We start from the raw sequence: 15,031 nt of genomic DNA on the forward strand, positions 1-15,031 counted from the left end.
TGAGAATTCCTTTTGGTTCGGTCACATCGCACACTGCCGACTACAGTACTGTGTTTAAAAATGAAAGCAAACAAAGTGCAGTGAGCTGGTGCAACAACAATGGCATTCGAACAGATTGCCACTTATTTCTCGGAACAGGTGAATGAAATTAACTTTGTGCTTGGATTGATGTTGATTTTATAGTGCAACTCATTTGCAGGCCATCACGTCCAGTCTTATATATTTGCCATCGCACGTGTTCCTGTGGCTGTTGCTACCGTCGGAGATTCTTTACTACCGGCGACATCAAACGAGTAAACAATGCAAAAGTACTTTAGATCTGTTAGTTTTGTCGGTGAAAAGTATTTTAAATACAGTGTTAATAGTAATAACCCTATTATGGGATGTGGGGCTTCCCGAGACACCCTTAATAATGCGAAGCTTCAAGTCACTATCATACGTAGGTATAGGTGGGATCTTTATCTCCGTTATCACCGCCTCAATTTATGATACTTCAATCTTAACTAGATTTTCGTTGTCTCGTCTTAGTGTATCACACTGGCGCTGCATCATTGCGGTGAACATTACAATGTCGGTGATCAGACATTTCTTTTGTCATTCTGGTCATTGGAGCTGTTGATCAACTGTATTCGTATCGTCGACCAACTGACACTCGGGGGCATGCTGCATGCGGGAGTCTTGCTTGCGCTTGCGCTACTAATCGTGTACTCTAATGTGACACGACGGGAGGAAAGCGTCGATCGAGTTGAACCAAATCTCATTCGAATAATGTACTTCAGTTGGTTCAGCAGAGTCAGTCGAAACGTGCATCGTTCACAATTTGAACAACTTGGAGAGTTGGATACCAGCATGACAGGGGAACGGTTGATGAAATGCTTTACAAAGGGAGAAACACTAGTCGAAGATCAGTATGAGATGATTTCTAGAGGAGAGTCGGAGCACGTACCGGAAATAACAATGTGCAATCTGCTGCGACCTTTCTGCAGAGATTTGATCTACAGTGGAGTGAACCGTTTATTTATGACGCTGCTGTTCTTTGTATGTCCGTTCCTTCTCAGGTAAATTCGTTAAATAATGCCCTTACGAATACTTTTCAATGTTCTGATTGCTTTTCTTTTAAAGTTAATAACAATTTTGTTCATTCAGGTTTGCCTTTCTCGTACACAAATTTAACGCAAAAGCTACCGTGCAAACTCATATTTCGGACACTTAAGGACTTTCTTGGAGAAAAAAGGATTTAAACACAAGCTACTAACCATGTCCATTCAAACACAATTTAATCGAAAAAGTAAGGGCCAAAGAATTTGATTCTCGAGTTAATATTCCTTCTTCGATGCCTATAAACTTCACTAAAACTGTAATTGTTTGACTTCTTTTTGAACTAAACTTCGAACACACGCGCACACTGATTCATATTTCGGACACGTTGTATTAAAATTTCGAACAGCTAATTTCTACAAAACGTTCAATGCTAATATTTTTATTGCAGAATTCTTCTGTTTGACTTTAAAATAAACAATTTCTTTAAAACGACATGGCTAACTGTGCTCTAAATATTACAAAATTATTCCAAACATACAGTCCTTTGGACGAAAAAGTTGAAACATTTCTGTGAAATATTTCAGAAAAAACTTCCATATAAATCTGGGTGTCCGAAGTTTGTGTGCGTCCGAAATATGAGTATTCACGGTATATGTTCGTATGTTCGTTCCAGAAATAAACCTTTTAAAGAGGCCCGTTCATCGGAATGAGTTGCGTGCGTGTGTGTGTGGGTGTGTGAGTCTGTGTGCGTGTTTGTGTGTGTTTTTTTTTTACGTATACGTGTTTGTGTGTGTGTGTTTTTTTTTTCTTCCTAAGCAATGGAGGGGGAATCTGCTCAACAGACATCCTGGGTTGTCCAGGAAGTGCGGGGTTAGGGGCCACCTCCAACAGCAAACGAGGGAGGCAGGACTACATCCCCGACCCGCTAAACCGTTTCCATTGCCGCCAAGCCCATAGTCCCTTCAGTACAACCAGAAAGTAATGCTTCAAAGGGGGGCCAGTGCACAACGCACCCTCGAGGTTAGCTGCGTGTCCTTGCAGCACCGAACATCGTGACTCGCTTTTTAGAAGAACACCATGGTATCGTGCCAGCGCATTGCCGGCTTTCCAGGTGGCCTTAACACGCCCTATGTCTTCGGAAGGTGGGAATGGTCGGCTTCGCGCCTGCTTCCCTCTGCACGACTGGTATCAAGAATGATGATGCCGCGTGCACCCCAAATTGACCTCTCTGCGACAGGGTCTATTCGCCAGCACACAGAGGGACTTGCCGACGCGGTGCTTACGCCTGCCCCAGCCTTGACGAGGACCCCTCTTCGCGCGGCAACTTGTTCGATAAAAGGATCGAAAATTCGACCACAGAGCATGGCCACCGGTATGACCCATGAAGCCGACTCCGATCCCTTGGACCACCTCTTATTTGCGCCTGAACAGCCATCCTTGAGTCCACGCGCCACCTTCTACAGGGGATGTCCAAAATAACTGGGATAGGCAAATTTTGGGCATAATTAGATGTGTTGGAACTATGTCAATTATTATCCGATTTTGACAATTCAGGGATGCCTGAACTAGAAATTTAATGTAGTTTCACCATATGTCCAAGGAACCGACCATGGTCATCGGATACCGGAGATATTCCGGGTTTTTCTAAGGTAGGTTCAGAACCGTGAATTTGTGGTGGGTACTAGGATAAGTTGTGGTTAAAAATAGAATAATATTAGTAACCATAAATAAAGTAGGGCTCTTTCTGATTGGAACCATATGTTGAAATTCGAAATCGGACCAGGACCAAGTGAGATATGGCCATTTGTTTAGAATCGGTGCCGATCGGGAGTTTTAAAAGGGACCAGGCCACAAATTCATTTGAATCAAGCTTTTTGACCGATCTTGATTACATTTCAAAAGTCTTCTGATACGTCAATAATGAAAAACCAATTAAAAAGACGGATCCTAAAGTCGCTGGGGTGCCCCCGGGGAATCTGTAGAAAGGGACATTTTTGTTTTAGCGCCAAAACTGGTCATTCGACGGTTCGTTTTTCATGGTTTTCTTTCAGGAAGCGAGGTATGTGTATAAAATGGACCGGTGACGGCTTTGACCGCTTCCGGGACCTACGGATTGTCCCCGGGAACCTGTAGAAGGGGACATTTTAGTTTTAGCGTCAAAACTGGTCATTCGACGGTTCGTTTTTCATGGTTTTCTATCAGGAAGCGAGGTATGAATATAAAATGGACCACTGACGGCTTTGACCGCTACTGGGACCTACGGATTGTCCCCGGGGAACCTGTAGAAGGGGACATTTCAGTTTTAGCGCCAAAACTGGTCATTCGACGGTTCGTTTTTCATGGTTTTCTATCATGAAGCGAGGTATGTGTATAAAATGGACCGGTGACGGCTTTGACCGCTTCCGGGACCTACGGATTGTCCCCGGGAACCTGTAGAAGGGGACATTTTAGTTTTAGCGTCAAAACTGGTCATTCGACGGTTCGTTTTTCATGGTTTTCTATCAGGAAGCGAGGTATGAATATAAAATGGGCCACTCGCGGCTTTGACCGCTACCGGGACCTACGGATTGTCTCCGGGGAACCTGTAGAAGGGGACATTTCAGTTTTAGCGCCAAAACTGGTCATTCGACGGTTCGTTTTTCATGGTTTTCTATCAGGAAGCTAGGTATGTGTATAAAATGGACCGGTGACGGTTTTGACCGCTTCCGGGACCTACGGATTGTCCCCGGGAACCTGTAGAAGGGGACATTTTAGTTTTAGCGTCAAAACTGGTCATTCGACGGTTCGTTTTTCATGGTTTTCTATCAGGTATCCACGGTATAGATTAAAATCGATTACTAATTATTGGGGCGATTAATCAACATGAGATTTTCGTTGGGTGAAAGCTGTTGAGTATTATTTTTAGCTATGTAGGTTTTCTTTTAACCTGCGCTTAATGGGGAAACGCCATTAACAGTATAAGGAAAAAATAAATTTCCCCATACTAATTTGCATGCAAACTTAAAACGGCTTGTGCTAAATCAGTTTTAATCCAAATGAGCTCAAATTTTCAGAGGACACTCAGAACACGGTAAAGAATCAGATGAGCACTGTGGAGCAAAATCGATTTTTTGAACCACCCTAACCTAACCTATCAAATCAACCATGAACGATAGGATTGGGCACGGTTCGACAGCGATCTTGTAAGTAGGGTTATGTCAGGGCAAAATGGTTTTGTTTCTGTAAAAAAGGATGGTAAGCGACAACATGTCCGAAAACGCTTCCTAAATTAAAGTTCACTTCGGATTTCTTGGTGGATATTCATAGTCAAAAGCTTTGACCAGCGTGCTGAAGTGACAAAGTACCAAAAAATCCGCCTGTCTATTAGGAAAATAGAACATGAACACAGAGAGCCTCTCTTTTCCACTTACGACCAATTCTCAAAGTAATCTAGAACTCCTTTCAGCTGATTCACTTTTCTTGATTCTAAAGTTTATGTTTTCAAGACCATACAGGAAGCTGTGTGTGTGCACAACCATGTATAAATTTTAGAAATTTCATGTACGAATCAGGAAACTTAGTGTTGGTGATGGAGAATCGCGAGTAAGTTTTAAAAATGGCGGAATACAAACTTTTATTTTCAGTTTTCGAAAATTAAAATTGAAATATCTCAAAAACGGTAATACTTAGGAAGAAAATAAATACCAGCTTTTCTGTTCAAATACATGTGTTTTTATGTAAATAGTCAATGTTTCAAAAATGAGCCAAAAATAGTTTCCACTAATGTTTATTAATTTCTCCATTGACCTGATGTCGGTTAAATGTGTATTTTGAAGTTTTTGTGGCAAAAATTTGGTGTAAATATAAACATGGGTTTTTGAGATATTTCAATTTTTTAATTTGAATATCGATTTTTTGTTTCAGTGTAAAATATTTTTTTTACCAGTGTAATATTTTCTCCATAAAGCTCTATTAGTCCCCTACAGTTCTTGTCTTGTCTTGTCTTGTCTTAGCACATGCACAGCCAGTATTGAAAAGCATCCTGCAAATGTCGGTTGTGTTTCCGAGCATTTTCTTGTCAGCATTAATATTTGCAGCATATTATAAATATGACACAAATATTAAAATGGCCAGGCCCACCGTGCAGGCTTGAAATTGGGAGATAATTCATAAATTCCCGGCAATCAAATTATTCAGTAATGAATAACGTGATCCACGAAAACTTTTGAATTCACGAAAGGAAGAATCGGGGACAGCCGTACCAACCGTTCCACATTTAAGGGGTATATGAAAAGGTGACGTTGGGAGTGACATTAGTGTCACTCCTTGCTAATTCAACCTCCAGGGATGGGACAAACTATGTCGCATAGGACGTTAAGCTACGGAGCCAATGTTGAATACATTTAAATGAATTATAGATTGTTGTGAAAGGAGGTGTCTGTATCGATTATCTATTTTGACATTATTCAGTTACAACACAATAGGAGGCTAAGCACAATTGACTGACTATTAAAAGGCTCTTTATTCAATAAATTCAGTCGAATTATACCACACCTCCCTTAGCTTCTATCCGCGACATGTAGCACGCACCCTGTCGGTCATTGAGGAAACCGAATAGGAGTATACGAACTTACAATTCGTTTCCCATAATCTACACCACTTTCTTCATGTGTATTCAAATAGATTCCAACCCCCAGTTCGTAGACTCCTACCAGCACAGATTACAATTCTCCTAGAATATATCAATATTTGTGGAGAGTTATAATCTAAAGCCCAGGGATTATTCCTAAGGTTTTCTTTTTATTATGAAATATTAGTACATTCGATCATAAATATTGTCACATTCGATCGTTCAAGAAACATGACATTTCAGGAAACAACAACCGATTGCTTTAATATTCCATATGCATGTATGGCTGTGGACCGAATAGAATAACCAATAATTTGTTTATGCATCATATTGTTTTGATAGAAAAAGACAATTAAAAAAGATAAAAACATGCTCCTAGACAAGAATTACTAAACAAATAGTTGATATGACAACTTGAATGATCGCGGATTATACGAATCTGTTTAATAACGTGTTACAGTTCAATAAATATTTCGAATTGAATTCGTCAAAAATGTTGATAAGCTCTGACCTAACAATCTATTTTGTAGAGTCACATTTAAAACATTTAGTTAAAATAAAAATAAATTTATCTATATGTATGAAGGAATTGACCAAGAAAATCATTTCCTGCTCTAGTATCACTAAAACTCAATTTATGAATCGAAAGGAATACCAAAACAATATTATCGTGAATTATTCCATACATATATTGAGCATGAACAATATTTTTCAGAGCTGAAAATGACTCCAATTTCTTTAAATATTTTTTCAGTTTCCTTACTAGGCTGGTTAGCTGTGCTAAAAAACCCAGATAATAACGACTCTATTCTGAATTGTGAGAAGGAATATGTTCGTGGGCTAAGAAAAGCACATATATTTTTACGAATATAGATCTGTTTTTTCCTTAATGAACGAACGCCTTCATTAGTTTCCAAATATTCATTTAGATAAAAGATTCAGAAAGTATGTATAGCTTTTAATAGTTTATACCAACGCTTCTCAAAGTTTTAATTATTATTGAAAATGGCACTACGACACTTATATGTTGGTGAAAAAAATCTTTCAGTGTGCTTAAAAATTGTTTAGTTGTAAAGGGTTGAACGTAAATTAAAAGAGGAACGAGCTTACCGATATTTTTCCAGTATCAAACCTTTGTCACTCAGCAACATTTTTTACCTACCATATTGTTGTCCCCGTTGCTTAGGTTGATCAGTTCGAACTCGAAAAATCATCATACCTCGTTTGGGTTACCCGCAACCTGTATATTCAGGGGAAAGCACTTTGCAACCCGCGTGAATGGAGGGAATCTCCTGGATCATCCTTCTGAACTGCAACGTCGATTCGACTTTTTTTACTGTATTCGACTCTTTTGGCGGTATAGCTTGAGTAAATCCTGTCCATTAGGGCCTTCCTGAACGTGACGTCTCAGGTTTGCAGAGGAATGACAAATATTTTGTTTTGCACTACACCACTTTTTACAAACAATGTTATTTACTAAGATCATAGACAAACTTGAATTTTCATTAAAATTTTCCTTTTTTCTTTGGCAACAGAACACGATGCGTGAAAAAAATACGTCAGTGCTCGGCCACAGCATACTACCATTCTCAAGCTCTATTAGTCCCCTATAGGGCACTGCACGGACTACTTTGTCCCTTTCTCGCTGCAAAGAAATTAGAAAACAACAAGGCCAGTAAACGTCAAAATTTATGAGGAACGAAAGAGAAAGAGATGTCTCCGTGCAGTGCCCTATACAGTTCGTTCTAAAACAGTTTTTTCGTACAATGAATGGTTTCTGAGATGCATTTTTTTTAAATTAATTTGCTCGAAAACACATTCAACCTTTTCATAGTTCGAGGGTCGATTTTTTAAATTAGTTTAAAATAGTCTATCTCCAATACCGAAACAATGTGACAAGTTTCAATCGAATGAACTATCATCAAGTTTGGTCGGTGTGTCATTCTGCGTGAAATCCGTCCATACAAACTTCAGGTGGTTAACTCATGCTGACTATTTTTTATCATATACGTAAGCGCCTGGATACGGCAGCGGCGGGGTAGGAAACCAACCACTGAATGTGATTCATTCGTCAAAAACAAAATGTTTATAGTAACAGTATAATTATCACCGTAAAAGCCAATAAAATAATTTTGCGACGCTTTGATATTGCTAACACCTTGTTCCTAAAATATGATCTTCAAGATGAATTTTTTTCCTTCTTAATTCCCGGCATGGCTCATCATCGTGCATTGGTGGGTTGTTCGCATATAGAATTGTGTTAATGTGGATAGAATTGATCGCAATTCTGCGTGGGGGGACATTTAAGAAATTCTTACTTTGCAATGGTGGGACGCCGGCAAGAAGAACGATTAAGAAAATTATTTTGAGCTTTTAGTGGAATGTCTTCACTTGTCATAAGACGAGTTTGTACAATCCCATTTAATTCTACCACTTATTTGTACCTTGACAAATACGTATTTCGACCTCAACAGTAAGGTCGTCTTCAGTGTCTCGTACTGCGCATGAAGAATAGTATTAATGTGGATCGTATGAAACAAAATTCTGTAAGGTGGAACACCCGCATTCGAGAGTTTCTTCCTATGTGTTGTATAATGTCATAGAGAGTTGGAATGATCGCAATTCTGATGGGACGTTATTGTGGGTCGGATTGATCGCAATTCCGCGTGGTGGAACGCATGAAAATGATGTTGAAGAGAGTCAGATTGATCGCAATTCAGGTGAGACGTTATTGTGGATCGGATTGATCGCAATGCTGCGTGGTGGGATACTCGCATTCACGAGTTTCTTGCTTTGTGATAGTGGGACGCGATTATTATTGTGGATCGAATGCATCATAATTCTTGCGTGGTGGGATTCTTGTAAGCATAATGGGGCTATGATGTATCGGATTGATCCAATTTCTGCGCAGTGGGACATCCGCATTAAGAAGTTTCTTCCTCTGCGTTGGTAGGAAGCCAGCATCAAGAATAGTGTTACATGGTGGGACGTACGCAATCAAGAGGTCCTTCTTCTGGTGTTGTGACCTAGGCCACCTTACTACTGGTTGGCTCACAAGTTCGCTGTCGCTCGCTGAAACTCCCCACGTACTCACGTACGAGTACAACTTCACGTTTTTATTGACGACAGCTGGTGGGCACCGCACGTGTTTGGCGGTATTTCGGCGGTTGCCGACGTCTGACGAACGCTTCACGAGCATGGCGGTTTATTCATGGACACTTTCTGAACACACTTGGATTTTGCCGATGGCCGGCAGTTTCGTTTCCGTTACGTCCCTGACTTATGACGACGGTAGAACCTGGCCCTCGTTAGCCGTGCGGTAAGATGCGCAGCTACATAGCATGACCATGCTGAGGGTGGCTGGGTTTGAACCCGGTGCCGGTCTAGACAATTTTCGGTTTGGAAATTGTCACAACTACCCTTGGCATAAAGTATCATCGTGTTAGCCTCATGATGTACGAATGCAAAAGTGATAACTTGGCTTAGAAACCTCGCAGTAAAATAAATGTGGAAGTGCTGAATGAAGCTGCGAGGCGCCAGTGTTCCAGTGAGCGATGTAATGCCAATAATAAGAAGAAGAAGAACATGGCGAAAGAATGTTTGATAATGGTGCCGGTGATAAGTTTTACTGGTGAAGGATTTTTTCGGCCCTTGTGCCGATTGGCAAATAATGCGGCTAGAACTTCGTCAGCGATTTTTCGCGCACCAGACCCGATCAATAATGCGAAACAAAATTATAACAAGGGGAGTTTTTCAGAAAAATATTGGAACACAATGTGTTATAAATTTGGCACTTCAAACGCGACGTGGAAAGTGAGGAAACAACCATTCGGACTAAGATATTGCACAACTGTTTAGGAGCCCGAATGGTTTCAAAAATACCATTGATTTGAAAAATTGACCATGATGCTCCACTCTAATACACATACAAACAGACATAACCGCAATTCATGGAACTGAATATTGGTATATGGGTCTCCTATAAAAATTTAGTTTTGGAACGAACATGTTTATTTACATTTACATACACTAAGTGTACTTTTTTTTAAATCTTTTTTAATGTGTTTACTTAGTGTACGAGAAAGGTGAAAAGCTCGTCTCCACGAATCCTCTGATTACAATAATAACACCTCCGTCCTCATTGAAAACCTTGAAAAGCATTTGTAATTCATCTGTAAAGTAATACACATATTAATCTATTTTCAGACAAATTCTACGCAATGATCGCCAAGCCTTCACCACCGAAAATCATTTTTACGTGATCAGCATTTTGATCGTTTCGTTGACGATCGCAGCGTTGAACGGAAAATATTTGTATGACACACAGAAGGTCGGGTTGAAAATCAAATCTATCCTCATGATATTAATCTACGACAAGTCGCTTAAACTGAAGCATCCAAGTGGCACCGACATTACCCTACTGACGTTAGATTCGACAAAGTTCGTCGAATTGCTTCCCAACTTGCATTTGATATGGTCTGGACCATTAATCATCGCAATATCGATTTTCGGACTGTTGGCCATTTTAGGTTATTCGGCTATGATCGGAGTAGTGGTAATGGCTGTTACCATCTACTTAACCAAACGAATCACCGACAAACTGCAAATCCTACAAAAAGAACTCATGAATCGCAAAGATCCTCGAATATCACAGACCAACGAGGCATTTGGGATGATTAAGCAGATCAAGTTCTTTTGCTGGGAAGGTTTCATCGGTAGCAGAATACTGCGGCATCGTAAACATGAGCTGCAAACGCTAAAACAAATCGTCTACTGGGACGCTCCCAAATATCTTCTCGGCATCATTTCACCATTCTTGGTATCGCTTGCCTCATTTGGGTTGATGATCGCTTCAGGAAATTCCAAGGATTTAACACTTGAAGCAGTTTTTGTCTCAATCGCTCTTTTCAACATTCTGAAGTATCCGTTGTCAATGCTCCCAATACTGTCTACCACATGGACGGCCACGCAAGCCTCCATCACAAGAATTAGGAAGTTTCTTAAAGCAGACGAGATACTTCCACTGGGTGGTGTGAGTCACAATATCAAAGCCACGGCACAATCGCAACAAATTACAGAAACATTAGAAGATGTGTTAACTGTATGTAGAAAGGCATTCGACTCCTCATTAGTTTCCATTCAACAAGTGTGTGTGAATCACGGAGAAAAATCGATACTTGATCAAATAAATTTACAAGTGCAAGAAGGTTCGTTCGTCATTTTAACTGGACCAGTTGGTTGTGGCAAGTCGTCACTGCTTTCCGTAATTCTCGGTGAAATTGATATTTCTGCTGGATCGATCAACGTGACCAGCTCCATCGCATATGTTTCCCAAGAGCCATGGGTCTTGAACCGATCAATACAAAATAATATTTTATTTGGTGAGCAACTAGACCAACCCTATTACAATAAAGTCATTGAAGCCTGTGCTCTACGTGCAGATATAGAATTATTTTCAAATAAAGATGACACTATTGTAGGAGAAAAGGGAGCAACTATTTCTGGAGGACAGAAACAGAGACTTGCACTGGCCAGGGCTATCTATCAGAATGCTGATCTTTACCTTTTGGACGATCCATTAAGTTCCGTTGACTCAGATGTCTCGCAATATATCTATTCAAAAGTATTCGGTGAAGGAGGTATATTGGAAAACAAAACGATAATTATGGTGACTCAAGACCAACAACATTTCAAGGACGCGGATCTGATTGTAATGATGGAAGACGGACGAATATCCGAGCGTCACACATATCTATCATACAAAGATAAATACAATGAAGAATCAAACTCCACCTGTGCCTCCATAAAAACTGCAGAACCGTCCTTTACAGAAATATCAAATGGTACTCAATTGTCCCATACCCAGGTTCAAAAAGACACCACCATCAAAGTATCGCCAAAGGTGTATTTAAAGTATCTCATCATGCTTGGTACGATATCTGCAGGGTTGATCGTGATATTCAATATTGCAATCCCAGTCTGTGATATTTTCTCCACTATTTGGCTAGCGAAGTGGTCCCTCATCGATCACCAATCAGCCACTACAGAGGATCATTTTTATCTCATAGGCTACGCACTTTTTATCGTAGTATTGATCTTCCTTCTGGTGTGCAACAGCACTCTCATCACTATGAGAGGAATCTCCGTAGCCAAGCAAACTCATAACAAACTACTGCGCAACACCATACATCAGCAGATGAGTTTCTTCGATAATCGAAGTTCTGGTCAAATCATGAACCGCTTTTCCAGCGACTTAGACGTGGTGGACTCCAAAATATCACTTCACATGCGGGACTTCCTCACGAACCTCACCAGTGTGATCGGCATTCTCATCTTATTTTGCTTCGACACATCGGTGTACATCGTGATTGTTCTCATCGCGATCATAGTCGTCTACTACTTCCTGCTGTTCTACCATCTTGAAACGTCGCGACACTTAAAACGCATGGAGGCCCGTAGCAAAGCACCGATCATTCTGCACTTCAACGAATCTCGCGAAGGACGTTCAACGATCCGAGCCTTCCGGAGTGAGGAACAATTTCGAAGAGAATTCATGAAAGTTTTGGATCGCCACCAACACTATTTCTATTTGTATCTGGCATCCAGCAGATGGTTGGGTATCCGCTTGGAGATCATAGGTGCGATTGTTATCTACTTCGTGGCAATGCTGGCCGTTCATAATGAAGAAACTATCGGGGCTTCCAGCGTTGGTGTTAGCATAAGTTACGCCCTTCGGTTAATCCCATTGCTCAACGCCTTGGTCCGAATGACTGCCCTGCTGGAAGAGAATGCTACCTCTTTAGAGAGGATCGATGAGTATTTGAACGAACCGAATGAACTGTCCTTGGACTGCAGTAGGAAATCGGTTCCCCCAGAATGGCCAAATAAAGGTATAATAGAATTTAATGATTTTGCCATGGAGTATAGCCATCATAATGTCGCACTGAAAGACATAACGCTGAAGATTAATTCTCATGAAAAGATCGGAATTATCGGAAGGACAGGAGCTGGAAAGACGAGTCTAATCAGTGCATTGTTTCGATTGTATCCTTCGCATACTCAAGGGACGATAAAAATCGATGCAATCAACATCCAAGAAGTTCCCTTGCGTTACTTGAGACGCAATCTAACGATCATTCCTCAGTGCCCACTGCTTTTTTCAGGCACCATTCGAGAAAACCTTGATCCATGTAGGGAACAATTGAACGATTCCGATCTTTGGCAAGCGTTAGATTGTTGCAACTTGAAGCAATTGGTCGCGACACTTCCGAACCAACTGGATACCACAATAGACGAGCGTGGAACAAACCTATCCGTGGGACAAAAGCAACTGCTTTGCCTGGCAAGATGCATTCTTCGGAGATCGAAGATCGTGATTTTGGATGAAGTCACTTCAACGATGGACACGGACACAGAGAAAACTATGCAGCATGTGTTGTTTAGTGCTTTTCGGAATTGTACGGTTCTGATGATCACCCACAGAGTGAACACTATTCAACAAGTCGATCGAGTGCTGCGTATGCAGCAAGGACGGGTCGTGAAATATGATCAGCCGAACAGGTTTGATGATCGAGATCTGATGGACCTATGATACTTGTACTTATGAGAATTGCCATACTTAAGATATTATATTTTAAATGTTTATATACACAAATATTTTAGCTTATTGGAGCTTGGATTGACTGCACTGCATCGCCACTTCGTGATTAACCAGAATCAGTGAAATTGTACAATTGGTATTGGTCCAATATTCTCAGTGTGCATGTTTCAGTGACTCAAGCATTTAAACGATGTATAACGGCGTCGGGCACGTCCTTGCAGTCATGTCAGGTAGGAAGATGAATATTATTAAGTGGTAATATTATTAAGTGTTTTTTGCTGGTTGGAGTTCGTGTTACTAAAAAAACTAGAAATGAGAGGGATGGCTGCATTAGGAATCACTTTTATAACTATTGCGACCGTATCAGTTTTATTACACATTAATTTTAATGATTTTCTTAGAATATGCGTCAATAAATCTAAATAATTTACAGTTTCTATCAATCTATAAATCAAAAAAAGTTTCATACATGTTATTTTCATTGTATTTGGTCGAACATGAATCTGACAAAACACATCCGGTAATCATTTTTTCACACGCAAAAAAAGCGTTCCCGAATTCGTGAACCAGCAAAAATACACCGTGATTTAATTCTTGGATTCGGGAACACCAGTCACGTTTTCCAGAACGTTCCAGAAAACGTGACTGTATTTCCGAATCCGTGAGTGTTGTTCACGAAAAAATACACCGTGAACGCGTTAGATCACGAATTCATGAACGCTTTTTTTTTTAACCATCTGAAGTATATTCCTGGATTGATAGTAAGAAAAAAACAAGCACTCTGTTCACCTATATGAAAATTTATCTAACCCAACATATTAACATTAACGTTTTCTTTAATAGAGATTTTTATTTAATTATTATTAAAATTCTTTACCTCTTTCATTTCAAATTCGATGATATTGTATTTACCTTGATTCTATATACGTACAACTGTATGATTAATGTGAAATAAACCGAAGAAAACGAAAATCATGCATATTTGAACTGTAAAACGAAATACCTACCTTCCTCCCTTGGAGATCAGCAATATCGGCGAAATCCGAAAATAGATTTCTTGCTAAGTTCCTACGTATTCCAAGTGGTGCAAGAAGCGAACTTGAAAGATCTCCATCCTGGGCGATTATCTCTGCCGATTCTCTTAATCTCCCGGGACTCGCACTGTTGTAAACAACAGTTTTAGTAAAAGTGACAACAACATATTTAGTAAAAGTGAGTCAGTTGACCAATTTGCACCACACCACCATTTAATCAAATATACCAAAAATACTACACGGACAGATGAATCAACCCAAAATTTAAGATCAATTTACGCACTAATGAGAGCATCGTAAAAAATTTTTACCCAAATTTGGGTTGTTTTCCCTTTCTTTCCCATGCTTGTTGTCAAAACTAGAACAATATGCAAGCACATCACCAGGGCTGCTCAGCCCAATATCCCAAATTTGAGTAAACTCAATATTCTCAATTTTGAGTTGATCAAGGGTCCACTTTGGATAAATTAAACTCAGCTTTGGGTAAATTGTTTACATGTGATTAACCGTTGTGTGACCGGCAAAAAAAAAACACCCTTAACAGGCCGGCAGGGTACCCGGGTACCCACGAAACTAAAATGCTTATATCTCTGGAAATTTACAAACGATTTCAACAATTTTGGGCTTATTTGATTCAGAATTTTCTCTTCTATAAAGATGTTACCAGGATGAACCGATCCGGTCAATTCGATTCCTGGAAAATCCGGATTTCCAGGAACATGTCCTGCATAAACGATACTGATATAC

At 40.1% G+C, this 15,031-nt stretch overlaps 1 protein-coding gene across 2 annotated transcripts; it reads left to right on the plus strand.

Annotated features, from left to right (window-relative positions):
• Window positions 1-14,223, plus strand: LOC134213771 (multidrug resistance-associated protein 1-like). Of its 2 annotated transcripts, XM_062693090.1 has the most exons (4): window positions 1-138; window positions 200-439; window positions 529-1,058; window positions 9,857-14,223. In XM_062693090.1, exons 1-4 carry the CDS (start codon window positions 100-102, stop codon window positions 13,239-13,241), a joined length of 4,194 nt encoding a protein of 1,397 aa, XP_062549074.1. In that variant the 5' UTR covers window positions 1-99; the 3' UTR covers window positions 13,242-14,223. The 2 variants fall into 2 exon arrangements, with proteins under 2 accessions (XP_062549074.1, XP_062549075.1); XM_062693091.1 differs by lacking the exon at window positions 1-138 and having other exon boundaries at window positions 308-443.
• Window positions 14,224-15,031: the final 808 nt, after the last annotated feature.

The sequence above is a fragment of the Armigeres subalbatus genome, chromosome 2 (genome assembly GCF_024139115.2).
Source record: "Armigeres subalbatus isolate Guangzhou_Male chromosome 2, GZ_Asu_2, whole genome shotgun sequence".
Taxonomy (NCBI): domain Eukaryota; kingdom Metazoa; phylum Arthropoda; class Insecta; order Diptera; family Culicidae; genus Armigeres; species Armigeres subalbatus.